The 21,367-nt window shown below is 37.3% G+C and overlaps 1 protein-coding gene across 3 annotated transcripts in view; it reads right to left on the bottom strand.

The window, feature by feature from the left end:
* The window catches only part of AFTPH (aftiphilin), a 44,914-nt gene that overhangs the window by 7,874 nt on the left and 15,673 nt on the right, over positions 1-21,367 (bottom strand). For 2 of the 3 annotated variants that reach the window (XM_072333877.1, XM_072333878.1), the window contains exons 3-8: positions 13,868-14,019; positions 13,217-13,343; positions 12,824-12,880; positions 10,539-10,661; positions 4,335-4,395; positions 2,652-2,735 (exon numbers count right to left, since the gene is read on the bottom strand). In XM_072333877.1, coding sequence (XP_072189978.1) covers positions 2,652-2,735; positions 4,335-4,395; positions 10,539-10,661; positions 12,824-12,880; positions 13,217-13,343; positions 13,868-14,019 — 604 coding nt within the window. The remainder of the gene's footprint in view (positions 1-2,651; positions 2,736-4,334; positions 4,396-10,538; positions 10,662-12,823; positions 12,881-13,216; positions 13,344-13,867; positions 14,020-21,367) is intronic. The other variant, XM_072333879.1, reaches the window with a different exon arrangement.

Below are 21,367 nucleotides of genomic sequence, written 5' to 3'. Positions count from 1 at the left end.
AAAAAATTCTCTGCCTACTGTCCTTCCTTTTCCACTCAGTAAATGCAGCACAGTGGTTGCAAACATGAGGTTAATAACCCCCGTGCTTGCTTTACATGAACACTTCACAAGCAGTGTTTTGAGCATTCCTTATTTCTATACAAGGGGTAACACTTCTTAATTGTGAGGAAACCAAGCCAAACAAAAAGGAGAATTAAGAAAATAATCTGGTTAAGGTGAAGGCAGGGGAAAGGATTTGGTCCATTTAATGTCAGTTTATGAGAAAATAAACAGCTCTCCCTTTAACCAACATGTTTCAGTCTGGATTTGCAAAATAAATTTCAACCAGTTTCATGTGGAACACCAAAATATGTACTGTACTGAGACCAGGATACCATGACTTTAAGTATTATCAGATGTTTACAGAACATGGAAAAAGGAACAGGCCCAACTATTCCATAAAATACCCACTTTCAAACAGGGAGAGGAAGACTTGAAGATATACATTTGACTTGCAGAAGCCTGCGAAATCCCATTAAGGTACAAATTGTAAAACCAAATGAAATGAGGAGTTCTTTGACATGCAACTCTGAAACAGGCATTAAATGCAACCTTATGAATTATATCATTCCGACATTTACGGTCCTGAATTTACTCTCATTGCAATGTGATGCCACTGCTCAATTTGCTATTCCATTACACACCTTTTACTCTGCTACATTTACGTTAAACTTTCAACGTGAAAAATAAAACAACACAGTAAGTCTGTGGGAACATACTAGAAATGAATGACTTCTAGATCATGACATAGAATGCAAATTGTTATGAAGTGTCATTTTGGCTACTGGTTAGATCAGACTGAAAAGAATACAGTATAGCTCTAGTAAAAGTAGAACTAAGGTCTTCAGAGATATAGCAAACTTCTACTACTGATAAAAAGGTTATTTTTAAACTAAAAGATCAATTTGTCTTTTGATTTTTATGTAACTCCTTAATTTTTTTATTTTTTAATAAGAGTTGCATATTCTCCATTTTATTCAAACAATCAGAGAATAGCTAAGGAGAGCACTGCAAAACCTTAATGAGATATTGAAGGAAAGTTAGCCAACCAAACCCCACACAAAGCTCCTAAACACACACACAAACACATGAGCTGCAAGCCAAGAAACAAATGACTTTCCCAGAAACAAGTCAGGAGGAAAGAAAAGGAAAAACTAAAAACAGACACTATAGGGCATACCAGGGAAAATGATTATACCTGCAACTGATGAAACAACAACAGACTAAAGAAATAAATGAGTGCAATAGAAGGCTGATATGGTATTCTTCCAGTAATAACTTCAGGTGTGCAAAGCAGCAGCAGGATAGAGGGACATATGTGACTGCACAAGCAGCACGTGTACTAGGTACTGATGAATGACGTGTTGATAGACTTGCACGCACTTATTAAAGAATCTATGAAACCCAAGAATCTTAAATTTGCTACCTGTCACTTTCATGACAAACCTGCCGCTATCTTCCACCTGATAAGGACATTTCTCAAGAGTGAAACAAGACCACATTTGGAGTGGGATGCCATAAAACTGCCTTCCGCGATCAAATTGCAAAAGCAAGAAAGCAGTTCTTTAAAAACTGAAAATATAACTATCATTATAAGCACTTCTAAAAAATACTGGACAGCCTCAAAATGGGTTTGAAAAATTAGTTTCTTAAAATTAAAACCACCGAGAAAGAATAAAACAAAAGCCCCTAAAAATAGAAAAATAACTAACAATCTGTTCCTATGAGAACTTTGATTATTATGGCTTCCCAACTGCTGACAGGCATTGGATTGAAAGAGTGTTTGCCTTATCTGCTCTGACTACACACCCAGAGAAAACTCCAGAGGGTTCCCTTAAGTTCCTGAAGAAACGTATTCCAAGTGTAGGTTTTCACAAGCTCACGTAAAATACTCAAAGCATGTCAAAACCATCCAAAAAACAAATTACTTTCACATTTTATTCAAACGATAAAATTATATTTTCATCTCCTCCTTAAGTTGCAGATGAAGAGCTTTAGTTTTATAATTAGCATTCATGAAGTTCTAACACCCCACGAGCATGCAACTATCCTTATTTTTCTATTATGAATGCTGTTAAAACACTTTTTTCTCCTCCAATCAGTAACACAAGTACTACAGACAGGACAAAATTTAGTCTCCAGGTAGAAGACAATATCACCCGGATTGTGATTTGTTAAGCCCTACACCTTGACTTCCAATTAACTCTGCAATTCTGTAATTTGGAGACATTCGCTTAGAAGAGGAAACAAGCTTAATTTTATTTTATTTTATTTTTTAATAGTCACATTTTTCAGTTATTCTTAAGTACTTGGAAAATTTCGCTTTCAAAATTTCTCATTTGAAACAAGTGTTTTAACATCTTAACTGCAAGAGCAAAAGAGCCATTCATTCCTCCAGTGCGACAATACAGAGCTGACAGTACCTTTTAGATACCTCGCACTTGACACCAAACATCAGAAAATAGAACACAGATTAAAGGAAAAATGCAGTAGAGAGACATTTTAGAGAAACGTAAAGTAAAATTTCTCCTTGTTTATAGGAAAGTCAAGTGATGTGCTCATGCTTTTAGTAAGTTGTTATACTACAGTTGTGGTTTTAACACTCTGCTGACCTGGGATTGTGGTGGTGCTGTTAGAGCTACTGTCATCCACGGGCCCAAAGAAATCAAGGTTCAGAAGAGTGGAACCTCCACTAGCTTGAAATTCAGTGACCGTGTTGGTAGGCAGCCATATAGAAGGTAAGCCAAGGGAGGGGTTTATGTGTAAAAAGGGGTAAGACACACACTTGAACATGCAAGTTATAATTAGTACTCAGTACACAATTTAAAAATTGACATGAAAACAATGCTTACAGTATTAGTTTGTACCTTCTAAAATGTTAACAACTTAATTTCAGTGCACATTTCCTCATGTACAATGCAGCAAGGAAATCAACACTAGTAACTTTAAAATAGAACCATTTATTTCAGTCTAAAAATGAAAGAGAACCAGCAAGACCCAGAGAGAAAGATGTGATCAATTAAAGGGAAACAATATATGCATCAATTGATAGGAAATACTGAGTTTCTTCTCCCTTCAATGACACTGATAGCCATTCTTTCATCAAGGAGACTTAGCAGGTCCCCCGATAGCGGAGAACCAAGAAATTGATTATGATTATCTTAAAACAATGTGAACATACGTTAATAAATGCCACTCTTACACCCAGTTCCTCACTGGTGAATTATACTGTTCCCCTTTAGTACTGAAACAGAAATTAAGCCAAGATACATTTTAAAGAAGTTGCTTGTTAAAAAGAAAGCATGATGATCTGACTGAAGTAGTAAGACACTAGACAACAGCAAGAGGGTCCATCCAGGCTTTCCTTCAGCACCATGATATTGCTATCCAAACTGGTACAACCTACATGTTCTGAAACTTGAGGCAACACCAAAGCAGCAAGAGATGCAATTTCTTTCAGCCCGCGTTTGAACAACTTATATGTTATAAATTAACCATTGTTAGCAGGCTCCTCTTATAGGTATTGTTTTCTTTCAAGATCTCTCGTCTATCATTCAAACCAATTTCCAAAATTTATTTACTTTGCATAAACTTGCATTTCTAAGACTGGAGGTGGCAGCACAATGCTTTTTGCTATTAAAACAGACATAGGTGAAGGGTTCTAAGTAATAATTACATACATTTATAGATCGAAATAACTTTGTAGCTACCTGTTCAATATATTCGGTCTAATTAACTACTGAGTGCAAGCAAAACAGGTGATGTCATATTTTTGAAAGATAAAAAATTATCTGTAAATCTGAAAACTTTCAGGTCAAGAGGTGCATCTTTCACAAATAGTTTGCAGTTAAAATATTGTGCTTTGAAGTAGCCACTATATACAAGTTCGTCATTCAAAGGATGTTTAAGGAGAGAGTTCATCAGTGAAAAATACTTTTACAAAGGAAAACTTGTCACCCTAAAGTGCTCATTTATTCCGGGTTTCATTATAATCAGCAGTTATTTATAATGAAATGTTAATATTGCCACTGTGTCATTAGCTTATGGCACAAATCTAAAATATTACTTCACTTTGTATTTTTCAGACTACATAATTTTTCACATAGCAGCACAGTTAATCGGAAAGAAAGCCTGAATTTCCAAAGTTAGGAATAAGAAATAAATAATATATATATTTATATATGTATATGTGTGTGTATATATTTAAAAAAATAATCAGCAGATAGATGTTTGTCTGAACTTTGCAGTTTTCTTATCTCTAGCTCTGGCGCTAGAGGCTCTACGGAGAGACGTACCATCTAAAGGGTTAGTAAGGCCACTGCTACTCCAGTCAAACTGGACAGGTGGTAGAGATTCCTAGAGTTGAAAAGTCAGAAATCAGATTTTATAGTCAGTTCATGTTATAACAATGCAAAGCAGTTCAAACAACAGATTCTTTGGCATCTAAATACTAGAAAGACAACTGAACAAGGCAGCCCCAGCTTTTGCAAGGGGTGTATTCTCATAACACACACTAAACATCCAAAGATTTGTTCTTCTACAGGAAGTCTCAGTAAATTCTCAACAGTACAGATTAGGTCACTCAAACAGGATCTTTCAAGTTAATTAGAACATATGAATTAAATAACTATTAAGGCATAGTTGAACATTAATATTACTTTCACAAAAGACAAAGAGCATTTTGCATAGAATCATGTATATGCAATTTAGAGGACCATTTCAGAGATGGGTTATTAGTGAAAGCTGTCTATATCCCTGCTTTGACCCAACTGTAGACAAATCCAGTTATTTACTATAAAATAGCACATGATTGTTTCTGGTGGGTTGGTTGGTTTTTTTTTTAATTGGGTGTTTTTTTGTTTGTATGTTTTTTGTTTTTTGAGTTTTAATAGACAGAAACCTTACAAACGAAGGAGAAAATACCCAAGAAAACCCTCATGAGAGAAAAACCCCATCGCCCTGTGATTTATTATCCCTTTGTGATAAAACCATTTCAATATTTAAACAAACCACTGGTAAGACGAATGAGAGGAACATGGAACCTGGCTCCTTCTGTGAGTCTATCCTTGCCATTCCATTTCCTCTTGTTCAGTCTTTTTGCACGTGCACACACACACGTGAATTAAACAAGCAGTACCACATTTTACAAGGAAGGCACGTTTAGCAACTTGCAAGTGCCGTCCTCCTGTATTCTCAGAACACAGACCAATAGGTAGCATCATAAATTCCTGAAAAAGTAGATCTTCCTTTTATTGCACCTTTTTGTGCATTTCATTTCTGTTCTCTCCCCAGTGGATTCAACTTCACAAGTCTAATACAACTAAGAGAAAAATAACACTTGTGGAAGAAAAGTAATTGAAGCTCTCTGCAACATTACTGGGAATGCATCACTAGTTGCCAGGCTTCAAGTGGCACAGATGTGCCTCCTGTTTGCTTCTGTAGAAAACTGGACTATCTATTTTGTTTTCAAAACTTAAAATATATAATCCTGACATCATATTCAGATTCAAGAATCAAGACTGCAGCAACCTGGGCTAGCTTTGCACAATTAAACTAATTATAAAAGGTTTTTGCTAGGAGATAGGTGATTACAGAAATAAAAGGGAACTGAAGACTTCTGCATTTACTTAGAGTAAAACCTTGCCTAGAAAAGCCTTTCCTACTTAATCACTTGGAATTATTTCCAGTACTGTGGAACACAACTGGAACAACAACCATTCCAAGGAGCCTAAAGGAGCTGATGCTACATTTTTTTTAATTATTATTATTATTTTTACTTTGCTCTGGTAATGAAATTACTGGCACTGAAATGATTTGGATGGAGAAATCATGTTACTGGTTTAGAAACTATACCCAAGATTAAGTCATGATCTCAATGATCAGCAGCTTGTATAAAGTTTGTTGCACCTAAAATATACTAGGACTAAAAAGAGGTTGCTTTTTCTTTTTTTTTTCTTCTCTTTAATCATATCAAGAAAGAAATGGATGCCAATATAATTTAGTAGTCTTCTGGTGTGAACAAAATGAACTCAAAGTGAAACAAAGTAGCTTCCTACCAATTCACAGTTACTGAGGAACACCCAGTAGATTTCCTATCAAAAGACTGAGTCAGGATTGATGAGTCCTAATGAGACCACTACAGTATTTCATGGAAAAGGCGATACCAATGGCTAGATCAGCTTTTCACTTTGATTACATGATTGTCAGACTTGATAAGGAGAGGGCAAAGTATATGATGAATTCTTGCTAAAATGGATGAAAAAGATATCTGACTCCAAATCAGTCAGTATACTGTATGTACTAACTATTCTGTTCTGTGGGGATGAAGCCACTCCACTGACTTCAATTGCTCACAAAAAAGAGCGCCAAGTGAATCAGACCTCATCTATACAGGATGTTGGCAAGCCGTGGTCCACACATCAGCAAACAAAGCAGAAGTAGAGGACAGAAACAAAAGCCAATAAATCAGAAAGGTTTCTGTTTCTAATGTCCTTGGCCCTAATAAAACTAACTATTCTGAGGCACCTGAACTCAGATACAGGAAACATGCCCTGCAGAGTCTGCAAGGTTGCTAGACTATTGTATTTACAACCAATATCTTAATAGCACACTTTAAAGAAAGGCACCCAATCTAGAAGAATATTGAGATTCAAAGAAAACTGCTCTCGCTCCTCCCTCCATCTCAGATTACAGGACATAGTACAGAAAAAGTATACTATAATCTTCCAGAGCATTACTTTGAATGTTAAGAAAGTAAGGAAAACTAAAATACCTGCTCTTTTTACTGCATCGTATTTCATTTGGATAAAAGGAAGAGATGTTTTCACACAGTAATTTTAGAATGGTATTAAGTAAGATTTTTTAACATTCAAAATCTAAAATGTATTTGTTTCCACGTCAATGATTAGCCAAGAAAACTTACTCCTCCCTTGCCCCTTTCCCCTCTCTAAAGGGAAGTACTTTGCTGTTCTTAAGCTGAAGAAAGATTTGTAATACAAATGTATGACCAGCCTTTAAATAGATCCCTTAAATGAGTACCACAAACATGACTTTCAGAAAAAGGTTTACACAGACATAATTCATAAATTTTGCTGTACATAATTGTGCCAGTGGCTACAGGAGCTCTGAAATGCATCTTTCCTCAGACACCACCTTTAAGCAACTTAGTTGCATATAATAGAATATTTAGTCATATATTATCTCTTACCTGCAGATTTTTTCCTCTCTTACTCCGTCAGAGCTACATACATTCTTGGATCTTTCTCACACGTGTAACTGGAGAGCAGTTCCATGATGGAGTCTTTGGCTGGTGGCCATTATATGACAGTTTGCATCTATCATTATTAGAAGTCCTGATGGTCCCTTATGTAATTAGAAGTGTTTTTAAAGACTGTCACCCCATGAGGTTTAATTAAGTTTAAATCCCTAATACCCAGCAAGTGTAAGATGCATACTCTGTTATAAGCTTCTGAATCAGAGATCGTGTTATATGCATGCAGATGTGCTGTAATAGGCACCTGCAGAAAAGAATTACTGACAATTTTCTTCTAGAAAAAACTGAGTCACTCTAGATTTCTATTTCAACATTCAGATTAATAAGCAAAACTAAGCAGGTAATAAACCACAGTTATCCTGTATTAGTGCTCAACTCTACCAAAAATAGGTATTTCCAAACAGAAAAGAGGATACTTTGAAACAATAGAAAAAGAGCAAAAATATTGATACAGCTTTTTGCAAGAAAGCCAAGAGAAAGTGGGAAATACAATTTTAAATTTCGTTAACCAGAGAACAACATCAAACCAAGAGAAATCAGACAACATTGAGCCCAGATAACAGCTTCTTTGACTTCTTTGCACTGACAGAAGACAGTTATGGCCTAGAAGGCTGCTTCAGCAGATGCTGTGATACAGAATAGAAGGGCACCTGTCTGTGGGCTTTCACAGTCAGTGTTTGCCTTTTCAAGCAGTCTTTTTCTATTACACTTGTGCCTTAATAGGGCCTTGTATTTCAGACCAGCAAAGTCTGTAAGACACCATGCTCTCAGACACAGGTAAAAGCAGTCAGGGCATTATTTCACATTCTGTTCAACAGCTTACAGCACAGATGAACAGCGAAATGCAACCCCAAAAGTCTTGATAAACAAGAGACAAAATAAAAGTCTAGACATTACCTTCAAATACAAAACAGAACAAGTCTACAGGTTTTCTTTATTAAATAAAATAACGTGATAATCAATCAGTACCTTAACTTTCTTCAGGTATTCACTTGACAAGTCAAAACCTTGTCATTGCAGCTTGAATTACCCAGAAGATATAATCACTACATTTCCATGGCCTAAACATCCCAAATGACATCTGCAGCAGAAAATGAGGCCAGAACATACAGAATTTATATAATAACAAAGGAAAATTATTGCAGCTGATTTGCTTCTTTTCTCCTCAGTCACTTGATTTCAAAAATCATTTTAATTTTTGCATGCTTTCTTCCACTCATTTGTTACCTAAAAACCTAAAGAGGTATCTCTATGCTTCTACAAATGCTCCTCCCACATCCACTTATTCATCAGCACTATTTTTTTCCCAAAATCTTATTTCATCAGTATTACACACACACAGCCACTGATCTGTATACAAGTCTCATAAATGCTAGGCTATCAACAAGAGAAGTTTTCTACTTTCTAAAGCAAAACACAGAAACCTATTAACTAAGATCTCTATCCAATGAGGAAACCAATATTTTGAAGTTTCTGCATGCAAACGTGACCCAGCACCACCATTTGAAAATGGAAGAATGTAGACATTTCATCAAACTAATATGTAATTATTTAGTTAAGCTTAAAGATGCACACAATTGCACCTAACTTAGCAGTGTTCAGAATAAGTAATCTTGGGGTCCACTAAAATCACTTATTTTATTTCCACTGCATATTGATTTATTTATAGCACTGTTCATAATTAAATGATTAAAACACAGCCTGTAGGATGTGAAGCAAACTTATTTTTCCAAAAGCAAGCTAAAGCCATCAGTAATTAAGAGAACATAATGCCAAAACAGAATCACAATGCATGAGACCACAGTTGATCGTCCATGCCCAGAAGCTTAATGCTACTTAACTGCAGCCACTTTGTGTTCTTAGAAGTTAACTTTAACTCCTTTCCAAAATCTTTTTTTTTTTTAGTATTTGTCTTTGATGAAAGAAAATAATTTAAGGCCACCAATGGAGACAGATACCATGAAAGCTTTTTGTACGTATTGATGGGTCACAACTACTGAACTGAAATGGACTTGTCAGAATTGTAAGCTAAGGGACAAGAAAATCAAGCAACCATGACAAAAAACTGGATAGTCTGCTGCAGAAGTATCCAGAAGTACAAAGCACTCATGACTAAAGGAACACATAGACTTTGATAAGCTATTTTCAGCACCCAGCACAAGGACTGCCAGGCAACTAAGAAGATGGGATACCTCAGAGATACTGCTATACTAGGCTCTTGCAGCTCTCTGTGTTATAGGGTTTAATCTATGTTTTCCCTATAAAAACTTGAACTTTGTAAAGAGCCAGTGAAATTTTCTAAATCCATTCAAATATAGAAGACAGACATGATTTCTTCAGCTCAGAGAAGTCACAAGCACAGTAAGTAACCAAATGCTGGGCAGATTAAACAAAACCTGTGCTAAGGAGAGACACAGCTGAATTTCTCTGAACACATGCCAAGCATCATTGTAGCAACATGGAAAACGTCTCTGCATATCTTGCTAGCTAGCTGCCAAACAGGCACACCACAATACACCACATAAAAGGTCTTCTGGTATCAGAATACCAGAAAAACAACAACAACAAAAATACCCACAACATTCAAAGGATTCAAAAGCTCACTCCTAAGCTTCTCTGAACTCATTCTGTATCAGGCTCAGACAACAGAAACCAAAGAAGTGACTTTGAGCTGTTCAATGGATAATTACTCACAAAAATCTGACATAGAGCTCAGATAATGGAAAAAAAAATAAAAAAAATCAGGTACTCATGCTTGTAATGATTGTACCCAGAATCCCTTTTCCAGACATCTGGGCTGTTTTTTATGTTACTATGAAAAAGAAAGGAAAAAGAAAAGCAACAGCATAAACAGTGTAAATATGATAATTAAAGAAAAAAAAAAAAAAGGAAGTAAAAAACCAAGCACTATAAAAATGTGATAAGCTTTAGATAAAGGAAAGACAGAACACCAGCCAGAGAAAGGACTTTTAAACTAACTTCCTATATACTGGTAGATATCATCAGGACTCTTAAATTTAAGCCACCAACTGCTGTAGTCTTATCATGGAGACTCCTGTCCAGTCACACATGAAGAGTAGATCCAACAGTATGTCTTGATATGCAAGGAACACCTGCCTTTGATACAGGTGCCTTTGAAAACTTAATTAAACATGAAGGAAGAGGCAAGGCATTCCATTATTCCCCCCATTCACTCTTTTTATCTCTCCCTCTCTCTGGTTTTTACCTGGAACTGATCAGATGCACATGTGTTCATCTCTGGTGATACAGGAGGTGTCTGTCCTATGGAAGCTATCTTTTCTGCTGCAGATATTGGTTTCAAAGGTTCCTTGGTAGGCTCAAGCATACCCTAAAAACAAAATAAAATAGAAAATCACATGCCTGCATGCATAAACACAAACATGTAGATTCCAGGCACTGCAGACACTGGAAAGCAGTGCATTCATTCTGTTTCGACAGGTAACTAATTCAGAAGAAACCGGTCATATTATCAGCCTGTAGAATGACCCTAAGAGCTGTAATTATTGACATAGACATAAAAATGCCTTAAAAAACATTAAGAAAATAAACAAATACAACTTTTTTTTGTTTGTTTTAAATGGTTCAAACTTCAGGTTTTTGTTCAGAAGCTAAAGAAGTGCAATACAGATGATGACCTATCTTTGATCTTCCTGAATGAAAGCAAGGGCAAAAAAGGCCTATAGATAGACCAAAGTCCACCCCTGGATAGGCAAAGCACCTCTGAACATGGAAGCATGAGAAAATAAAACCACTGCATTTGTTACTAGCATATTTTAAATAATTTCAGGAAATCAGCTATCATGATCAGTTGTCTCACAAACATTTCTATAGCATGTTAGTGGAGACTGGAACATCACCAACAACCAACTCCTGGAAAGTACAGACGCATTTGTAGTAGAGTACTAAGACAAAGAATCAAGCCACTTTACTTGCAGCATCACCTTTACCCAACTTATCATGTGCTTAAAGTATACAAACAACTCAGAAGATAATTTATCAGCTACAACAATCCATTGCAAAAAAAAAAATATATATATATAATTGCATGTCACATGCAAACAGTTACACGAAGAAAACAGCAGTTGCTTTGAGATGTGTTATCTCCTGGTTTAACAGAATACCATGCTTACATCCAAAGTAGTGCATGAACTGACCTTGATACGTCAGAAAACAACTGCTCTAGGAATTAACTACAGAAGTCACTCTAGGAAATTAACCTACGGATTAAATTATACTAAGCCAATGAAAACCACTCCTCTTATATTCAATTTGTGAATGACCATATTAAAAAGAACACACTTTTTTTCCTGAAAAGCTACACAAACATACATATATAAAATATACAGGCAGTACTACACAAACTAGCAAAAAAGGCAAATCTTCTGAATAATTTTACTGTTACTGAACTACAAAGCAAGAACTGCAGAATATTGACTTAAGTGAAAACAGCTGATCCTACTACAGCAAGTTACTTGGCTTTCCTTCATGGTCTACACAAATGTAAATTACACTTGCTATTTTTACTTAACATTAAAGGCAATACAACATCACTCTCCATATGCCTTCTATGCCTAAATGGTCTATTGGCTTGGGAGCAGAGTTTAGAGGCAGGAAGGAAAGAGAAAAGGGAAGAAGTGGAAAAGGTAGAAAAAGAAGAAAAACATATTTTCAAAGAATTGGAATTCTTAGGATCCGCAGACTCCAACCCTGCAGAATCATTATTATTTTTGTTTTATATACACGTCCATATGTGGGTGCCCTATTGACGTGTATGTGGGTCCTTTATTAATATGCCAGTAACACTGCAAAGCATTTTTATGCTTCTCTTTTGATCTAGGGACATTAAGATGCAATCAAGTAATTAATGGTCTCACAGAGAAACAGCTGCATGAAGAGGAATGCTTCAGAGAGTTGGGAAAATTTCCTACACACACAAAATGGAATATTGTAGGTTAAGAATGGGTAGGTAGCTTTCTTTAATGCACCTGGTCTTAGTGCCAGGACTTCCTGCAACTGCTGCTCTGAATTGACATCTTGATTTATTGTCACATTCATTCATTATCTCTAACTACTATTTAACCATCTAGATTCCTGCATAAATTTTCAACTGATGTTTTTACATCTCTATCTTGGATTTAATAGTTAAAATCAATAAGAACTTTCCATTGCCATTTACACATTATTATACTACTTTGATCAATTTTTCTTTTAATAAAATGCTTAGACTAGCTACCCCCCTGTGCTAGATAGTTTGCTTTATGACATGAGTAAATCAATATTTTTTACCATTTAAAATATTAAAATATGTGCTTGCATGCATCACAAAACTTGTGTATTTAATTATTCTTTTGTTCAATTTCAACTGATGCCTAAACTATAACTGAACTTCCAGATATCTTCCACCATACTTCATGCTTAGTGCTATTTAATGTATTTGACTATACAGTGATATGGCAACTATAATAAAAGCAGAACACCAAGAAAACTTACCAGTCCTGCTGCATACATGGGTACTATGACAGGTTGTTTCTTGTTGCCTGTAAAGAGCTGATAAAACAACAAGAAAATTTGCTTAAGAGGTTTTCTCATGCTGTTTTAGTGATTATAATACTGTTTCAGTGATTATAATACTGTTTCAATGTTGTTTCAAACTTATATAAGACTAGTATAAAAGAACAGATATTACGTTAAACACAATAGTTAAAGTAAATTAAGCTTTTAATATTAACAGGAAGCATAAGAACTTTAAGACAGTATGCCTTGAAAAGCCATGTTTAGTGCAGCTATACAAATTAAGAGGCAAGTACTCATATAGAACCACTTCAATTTAATACTACATTCAAAGCAGGTCTGTTATTTCGAAAGCTTTATTGACAGACTCACAATATTTCTTGTGTCGATTCCCAAGGAGCACAAAAGCTTTTTGTTGCTGTGGGAGCCACCCCACTGGTACCGCAGTCCATACGCATCGTGGATATCCTGCAGCTCTGTCCACACATCCGTCAGTTCCCTACACAATCCATCATAAACTGAATGTCACCAACAGGAACAGCACCTCACCAGCTTTCAACTTGGATTCTCATTTTTAATACAAGTACATCTGAATGTACATTCCAATTAAACTTATACCCAAGCACAACACTCTGGGGAACCAAAGCTGCACAGCGTCCTCAAAACAATTATATTTCAGACTTCTAATTGGAAAACGATGTCCACAGCTGGCAGAACAAGGCCAACTTAGATTTCACCATCATACAAATAAATGTAGCAATTTACAGCAAGTGTAACTAATAAGATAACTTCTGATTAACACGGAGACATCACCTAGAAGAGATGCTACTGACTAAGTAAAATACCACTGGTATGGTGTAATCACAGAAAAGAGCCATTCTGCTGGATGGCTAATTTTACTCAAAACTATTCCAAAATAATCAATGGAAACAACTCACTTTGAATTACTACTGTATGTTTTAAGTTCCCAGAGAAGACATATTTCTAATTCATTTCAAGTAAGTTGTGTTAGCAGTTTCTTACCCAGTATTTGCTAAGGTCTCCTCAGTTGCTGTCTGCTTCTCACCCGCTTCCAGCAAATCATTCAAGGAAATTATCTCTTTTTCAATTTCAACAACAGGCATGGAAGGAAAACAGACTTCAAATATTCGTTCCAGACGACATAACAACGTTGTCTATATCAAAGAGAAAGATATTTACATGGACTTTTGTTAACTGCTCTTAAGAAAACTAGTCTGTGATTATAAACTTACAACAGAGAACTACTGCTGGCTGATGCAAAGCTTCACTTGGATGTGGTGCTCAGGAATAAGATTTAGCAGAGTTAGAGTTAGGGTACTATGGTTAGACTGTGGTTAGACTTGATCTTCGAGGTCTTTTCCAACCTGGGTAATTATATGATTCACTTACCTTAAGCTACAGAGCTGCCAGTGAACCGCATGACTTTGTTACCACCAAATAAAAGGCTGTTAGCTACTGAGAAAGGGTTTTATCCTCTCTATGATGAGCTCTTACAGAAAAGTTCAGAACAGATCTTACTAGAGTTAATCTTTGTTATAAATTAGCAAAAAAATATATCTATATATACATACATGCAAAAAGTATTAATCTATTATTTACTTAAAACACGTGAAAGTCTCCAATTCTATGAGCTCTAAGAATTTTACTGAACACATTTTTGGTACTGTTATCTGAAATGCAAATCGGAAAACAGATATAATTTCATTTAAAGTCAGTGCCCTTCTATCCAAACTTGATATGTAATGTGGATTCAGAAGACAGTCTCATTTGTTATAATAAGTATGAAGTTGAAAGCCTCACAACATTTAGCTTGAAAATAATGACCAAGAACATAAATAATGCAAAGACTGCACACTTCCTAAAAATCTATTCATATCATTGATTTGGAGGAGGAAAAATTATAATCCTCAGCTTCACTTCCTATCATACATAGACTTTATCATAAATTCTTCAGGAAAAAAGAAAAAACAATAACAAAAAAACACCAAATGTTGTTCATTTCTTGCCTCCAAATCTATTACTATACTTTTACGCATTTGAAGCTGTTTAAATTAAAAAAGAAGAATCACTTTTCTCCCAGCAGATTCCCTTTCCTTGTGTTCACAATACAGACAGTTGATGCTGAATGCTGCAATCCTGCAGGGCTTAAAAACTAACTTTGGGAATGTTTCTGTCCTAGAGTCATAACTTCAAATAAACAAAAACCAAACCACAGAACCACAGAATTGTAGGGGTTGGAAGGGACCCCCAGACATCATTGAGTCCAACCCCCCTGCCAAAGTAGGTCCCCTACACCAGGTCGCACAGGTAGGCATCCAGGCAGGTACTGGGTATCTCCAGAGAAGGAGGGAGACTCCACAACCCCCTGGGCAGCCTGTTCCAGTGCTCTGTCACCCTCACTGTAAAGAAGTTCTTGCACACATCCACGTGGAACTTCCTATGCTCCAGTTTCTGGCCATTACCCCTTGTCCTGTCTCCACACACTGCTGAAAAGAGTCTGGCCTCACCACTTTGCCCCTGTAATTACCTGGATCTTCCTTCTTGCCTTTTCTGAAGACCAGAGTGACATTCTCCAAGACCTCTCAAAGATGACAGAGAAAGGTTCAGCAGTCACCTCCCTCTAGCTTCCTCAGCACCTGTGGATGCACCCTATAAGGTCCCATGGATTTATGAACATCGGTGTTGCCTAGGCACTAATGGACCATCTCTTCCCTGACTAAAGGGCAGGCTTCCATTCCCCAGACCCTCTCACTATCCACCAGGGTCTGGGATTCCTGAGGGAGAGCTTTCCACTGAAGACAGAAGCAAAGAAGGCATTCAGTATCTCCACTTCTCAGCATCCCCTGTTACCAGAACATCCCCCTCACTTAGGAGGGGACGATGCATTCTCCCTAGTCTTCCTTTTACTGTTAACATACTTAAAAAGCCTTTTTTATTATCCTTTATTACTTTTGCCAGATTCAATTACAGGCGGGCTTTCACCTTTCTCATCACATCCCTGCAGGTCTATATTCTTCCCAAGTGGTCAGACTCTTTTTCCACACTTCATGGACCTTCTTCTTCCCCTTGAGTGTGCACATGAGCTCCTTGCTCATCCACGGAGGTCTCCTGCCAGCCTTTCCTGATTTCTTGCTCACAGGGACTCACTGATCCTGAGCTTGGAAGAAGAGCTGTTTAAATGCTGACCAGTTCTCACCCCCATCAAAAAAGCCCATTAAGTGTATTTCAGCTGAGTAAGAAGCCAGCTAGAAAGCAGCATGGTTTGCACAATGTACTTGTAAAAGTAGTTGCAACTGCATTTTGGCATCACCATCCCTTCAGTGCCTGTTTGGAGGAAGGAAACTCCAGGATATAAGGAAGATAGAAACTGCTTCCAGCACAAGAAGCACCTTCCCTGCACTTCTCACCACTACTTCCATGACCTCTCCAGTCGTGTAGAATAAGGCCTCAGAATTATTAAAGAGCATGAACCAGTACTAATGATTTCAAAGAACTTTAATTCCACAGGGTGCAGTGGAGAATGCTCAAACGCGTGCTACTGTGGACCTTGACAGCTGGATTTAATGTTGAAAGCAAACAAAAAATCTCCCAGTAAAATACAATTAAAAAGCCCCTCTTTTTTTGGTCAGCATAGTAAGCTTTATTTCTTTTTTAGTTCTTCTCTTAAATTTCTCCCTTCTCAGTTGCTTTCTGACATAGCCACAGAATTTCAACTTCATTACAGCTGTGTGAACTGTTTCAGACTGCAGATGGAGCACTAAAACAGCACATGTTTTTTCCAGCTCTGTTCTACCAGTTAGAAACAGGTAACCAGTAATCACTTATCATTTAAGAAAACATACCAATTGTAACGTATGCTCCCAAAGTGAACCCTAAGCCTTTTCTTTAACCTACTTATTTTTTACAGAATAACAGGAATCTCTCTTCTAGCTAGGATGCAAGCTTGGCATCTCCCTCTCTTGTTCACGCTCACCTGGTGCTCCTCAACAGGTACTTCTGTGATAATCTGCTGCCCTGTATAGGGGGCAGCACCCAGCAGCTCCAATGCCTGCTGTTCTGCAGGGGATGTGGAAGCAAAGGAGGCAGCAATCCCATGAGCATCTGTCCTTCAGCATGTTCCAGCAGAGCTGTGCCTGCAGAGCCCTCCTATGGAGATGCAGCATATTCCAGCAGCCGTGCTACATTCACAAGTCCAAACCTCAGACTGAGTTTTTCTCTTACAACTGAACTTATTTAAGGTTCAGAGCTGGAAGGGTTGCAGTAGGAAGTTATGTATTTTAACTAGACCAACCAATACAGCTGGGACACATCTTTAGGCACACAGAACATCAGCTCCACAGTGATTATCTGCAGCATTTCCCATCAGAATTTTTATTTTCTTTGCCACAACTCTGGTCTCAATTCAGCAAATCACTGACCACATACAGCAACAAACAGTACGGACGCAAAGATTAAACAAACAGAACATGGTGATTCTTTGTGCTGCAGGACTCGGGAATTCATTCTCCCTATCCAGCTCCTAACCACAGAAAGCATGACTGTTAACTTGCTTATCATATCACCAGTTTTTGTACTATATATATGTATTTATATGCCTGACAGACAGGGACAGCCAGCAGATCAGTTATAAGACATTTGCAAAGCATTATATCAAAATGCCACTATTAACATATTACCAAATGATCTGAATTACACAGCATTCCTGACTCATTTTTTTCCCCTCCTCTTCATTATCCCACTGGTATTTTCTGACTGTAGTGAGTCACGTTCCACAGTGCAGCATTTTCCTTTTAAGTTTAATCGTGCCTTAATGCCCATCCACTTTGGCCACACAGAACAAGTCACATTACCTGTTACAATATCTGTAGACTGATTTGCATTTATCAGTCAAAACAAAGACACCAGTTTAGTATAACTAAACATCACTCTGGATTCTAACTCAATACTTCAGCATACAAAAACATGCTCTACTTAAGTTATAAAAACTAACTGTCTTCAATGTGTCAGTTGCTATTAGAATGTACATGAATGGGTGAAGTTCCCTTCATTTAATAATACAGCAGAAACACATATTCCTAGAGACAGGGAAGAGTCAGAAGAAAGGCACTGTATCATGACAATAGCAAGGCATCAGGTTTCTTGAAAAGGTCGGATATTTGAGAACATATTAGTGACCAAGAACACATTTAGATAATGAAAGAATTAAGAGAAAGTCTCTGTGAACCAATTCAGAACTCAATTTCAAATTTGAGCTCAGAAACAGTACCAAAATTTCAAGCACAGTTTAATTATAGCATTCTCTGCACTTCCCTTCATCTTTTCTAAGTCTCCAGAAGTACTCAGCCCTTACTTATATATAGTAAAGAAGAACTGTTTCCATAGCAAACCAGAGTAATTACTTCTATATGTGCAAATAGACGGAGGGAAAGGTGTATGTACGCACATATCTCCAGCAGTGGCAGTGTCCTTCAAGGAAGTTTAAATTCTAGTAGTTAAGGAAATACTGCACTGACAGTGCCCAGGTACAGACTGCATTAGCAAGATTTTGAAATTAATTTCAACGTTTCTCTTTACAAACCTCATTCTATTGTTTGTACAAAGCGAACTAAGAAAATATGACTGGTGTCATGGACAGTAGGAGCAGGATTTTCGGTAAGAAAAATCCAGTTTGACAGGAATCATTCTTACAGGCATCTACTAAAGGTGTAAATGAAGGCCAGATCTGCCATTCTACAAATTAACTGTGATTCTCCAGTGACAAATTCAAAAGTCCATAGTTCCAGTGACTGCACAAAAGTTCTTGAGAAATATGTAAGATATCTGGTAGTCAACACCTGAAACAATCAAAATACCACAGATGTAACAGACTTTCAAGTGAGAGCCATAGCCACGGGGTTAGAACTTATCTTATGCTGTGTAAACAGAAGAAATAAGATCCAGACCTCTGAGCTGGAAGACCAAAGTACGTGGTTTACAGAATTTGTTTTTCTTCTCTATCACAAGACTACAGAACCAATGTGTTCCTTCCACACGCTAAGGCTAACTTGGACACAGAGCAGCCTAAATCCCCCCAGCTCTCTGCACATGAACTCAGCAGTGATGACAGCTCACTGACGTTCTTCAGAGCTGTGCAGAGATGCTGCAGCTTGCTGTAAAGACGATATATTTGGGTTATGCTAGGTAAACAGTCAATATCAATCAAAGCTTTCACCACACAACTACTTGAGTACTTCTCCAGGGAAAGTGTCACATTTATTTCTCTAACATGCAGCATCTGCTTAGCAAACAGAGCACCTTCACAGAACAGTGCGAGAAGAGCTGCAGGCATAACAAGTCCTGAGCCAAGAGAAGCAGAGCTTACAGAGAACACTAGCTTAACTTCTTGTGATTCCAAGGAGGTGGCTATTCTCTCACACCCTTGAAAAGCACTCACATTTAAGACAGCGACCGAAATTTCTTGAAAGGTAAAAACCAAAAGGAATTATTTTCATAAGATTTAGAAGCCAGCATGGGAATGTTACTTAGTTATTCAATCAAGTATATTGCCACAAGAGCTACACAAACAAACCACTCTCAAAACTCACCAACAACAGAGTAAATTGTTACTATAATAAGAGTTATAATAGCGGTAGTTCTAAGTAACCCCTCCAAAAACATGTTTAATCAGTAACTACAAAGCTCCTAGCCTGGTTGCAAAGCAAATCTGAAATTTTCATGGCCTTGGGAAGAATAAGGCTTCTGGGCTCTTCCACTGCTTGATCCAAAAGTTACGCACCATGGGGAAACTAAGTGCAGATATGTCAGTCTGTCTTCCCTTCTCTGGCCGAAAGGCTTGCCCTCTCCCTCAGCTGAGGAATGTAGCTAGTCTTGCATTTTCCATGAATGTAGAAAAAATTTAATGGTTCTCTCATTAGACTTCATAAAACTTACTCCTTATTTCAGTCAGCCCTGCTATTCTGATCCAGTGGCAATGTACTAATTTTTCAACCAGGCTTGGAATGGCCCTGAAGTTACTTTTTTTTCAAGAGGATGACTCTTCACTCACTGGCCAACACAAAGTAATCTCAACATGACAGCAATCCAAAGTTTACTTTGCCCTGAAGTACGCTTGTGGCTTAGTAACTGTACATCAACCACACTGGTCAATCTGAAGAGGAAGAGGTTCAGCACACAAGCTCTCAAACCTCACTTTAAGGGCTGTTTCCTTTTCTCTCTCTCTTTCAGATTTGTTAACTCTCAGCTGAATCAGGGAAGACATTCAGTCTTCCAACCAAACCACTGTTCATCTCCTCCTCCTCTAATAATGTTTACACTCCTTGAACATGGCTGTGCAGTCGTTTCACCCACCCCCACGACTACTGTAGGTAAAAACTGTTCCTGTGCTTTGCTTTATCTTATATATACTGTTAACACAGTACTGCAGAATAACCCCCTCAGCTGACTAATGATCAGCACTATCTCATGCAAGAAGCTGCACTGCGAGCTTTATGTTCCTTGTAAACAAATGCTACAAGGGCATAAAAAGGAGATTAATGCATAAAGTACAGTATAGGCTTGCTCAAAATCTGTTAGATCAACCAGTTCACCCACAACTAAACCCTAAATCAGTTTTAGTGAACTCAAAGGCAGGCCTACCCTAAACTCAAACCTGCAGCCTAACTGAAACAAACTACTGTCTATCTTCAGATGAAGAAAAACATTACATGATTAAGGTACACAGTAGTATTAAGATGGGTTCAAACAACAGTCTGTAATATTTGTGTTCTCCAGCCACAGAAGCTGGAATCTAATGGATTACATATCATTTCTGTAATTCTAACTGAACACGATATTTGTCCAGAGAGATGGTGGATGCCCCATCCCTGGAAGTGTTTAAGGTCAGGTTGGATGGGGTCCTAAGCAAACTGACATAGTACTTGACCTAGCATCTTGGCAACCCTGCCTGCGGAAGGAGAACTGGAACTTGACTGGAACTCCAACACAAGCCATTCTATGACTCTATACCATTACCTTTTCCCACCACTGTCTAACACTATGGAAAAGAGCTCAGCACATTACATACAATATATTTCCAATCATATGGAGGCTTCTGAGAGCCTGTAAGACTAAAGAGAAAGGAGAAAAGACTAAATGATCTTTTTGCCACTAGAAGTTACTACATTAGGTTGTTTTTGTGACCTTTTCCCATTACTTTCTTCTCTTATATTCTATATTTTATGAGGAAAAACTAGGTTAATTAGCTGAATTCAAGCAAAGTCTACTTTATTAATTAAACATTATTCAAAATCTACAGTTTTAAAAACAGCTTGCCTAACATGCACCTTATTATCAGGAAACACATCATTTTGCTCTATCCTTCATATCCAGAAAAAAAAGCCATACATAAGCATAAAAGAAAATACATGGAGACAAATGATGAGGGAACTTCAGCTATTGGTAAACTCCTTTCATTTGTTCTCTGGATGGATGAATGCTGTTGTGTACATCACTTCCACATTTACA

This window comes from Excalfactoria chinensis, chromosome 3 (assembly GCF_039878825.1).
Source record: "Excalfactoria chinensis isolate bCotChi1 chromosome 3, bCotChi1.hap2, whole genome shotgun sequence".
Lineage (NCBI taxonomy): Eukaryota > Metazoa > Chordata > Aves > Galliformes > Phasianidae > Excalfactoria > Excalfactoria chinensis.
The sequence above is the reverse complement of the archived record's forward strand: the minus strand, read 5'-3'. Positions and strand labels throughout refer to the sequence as shown.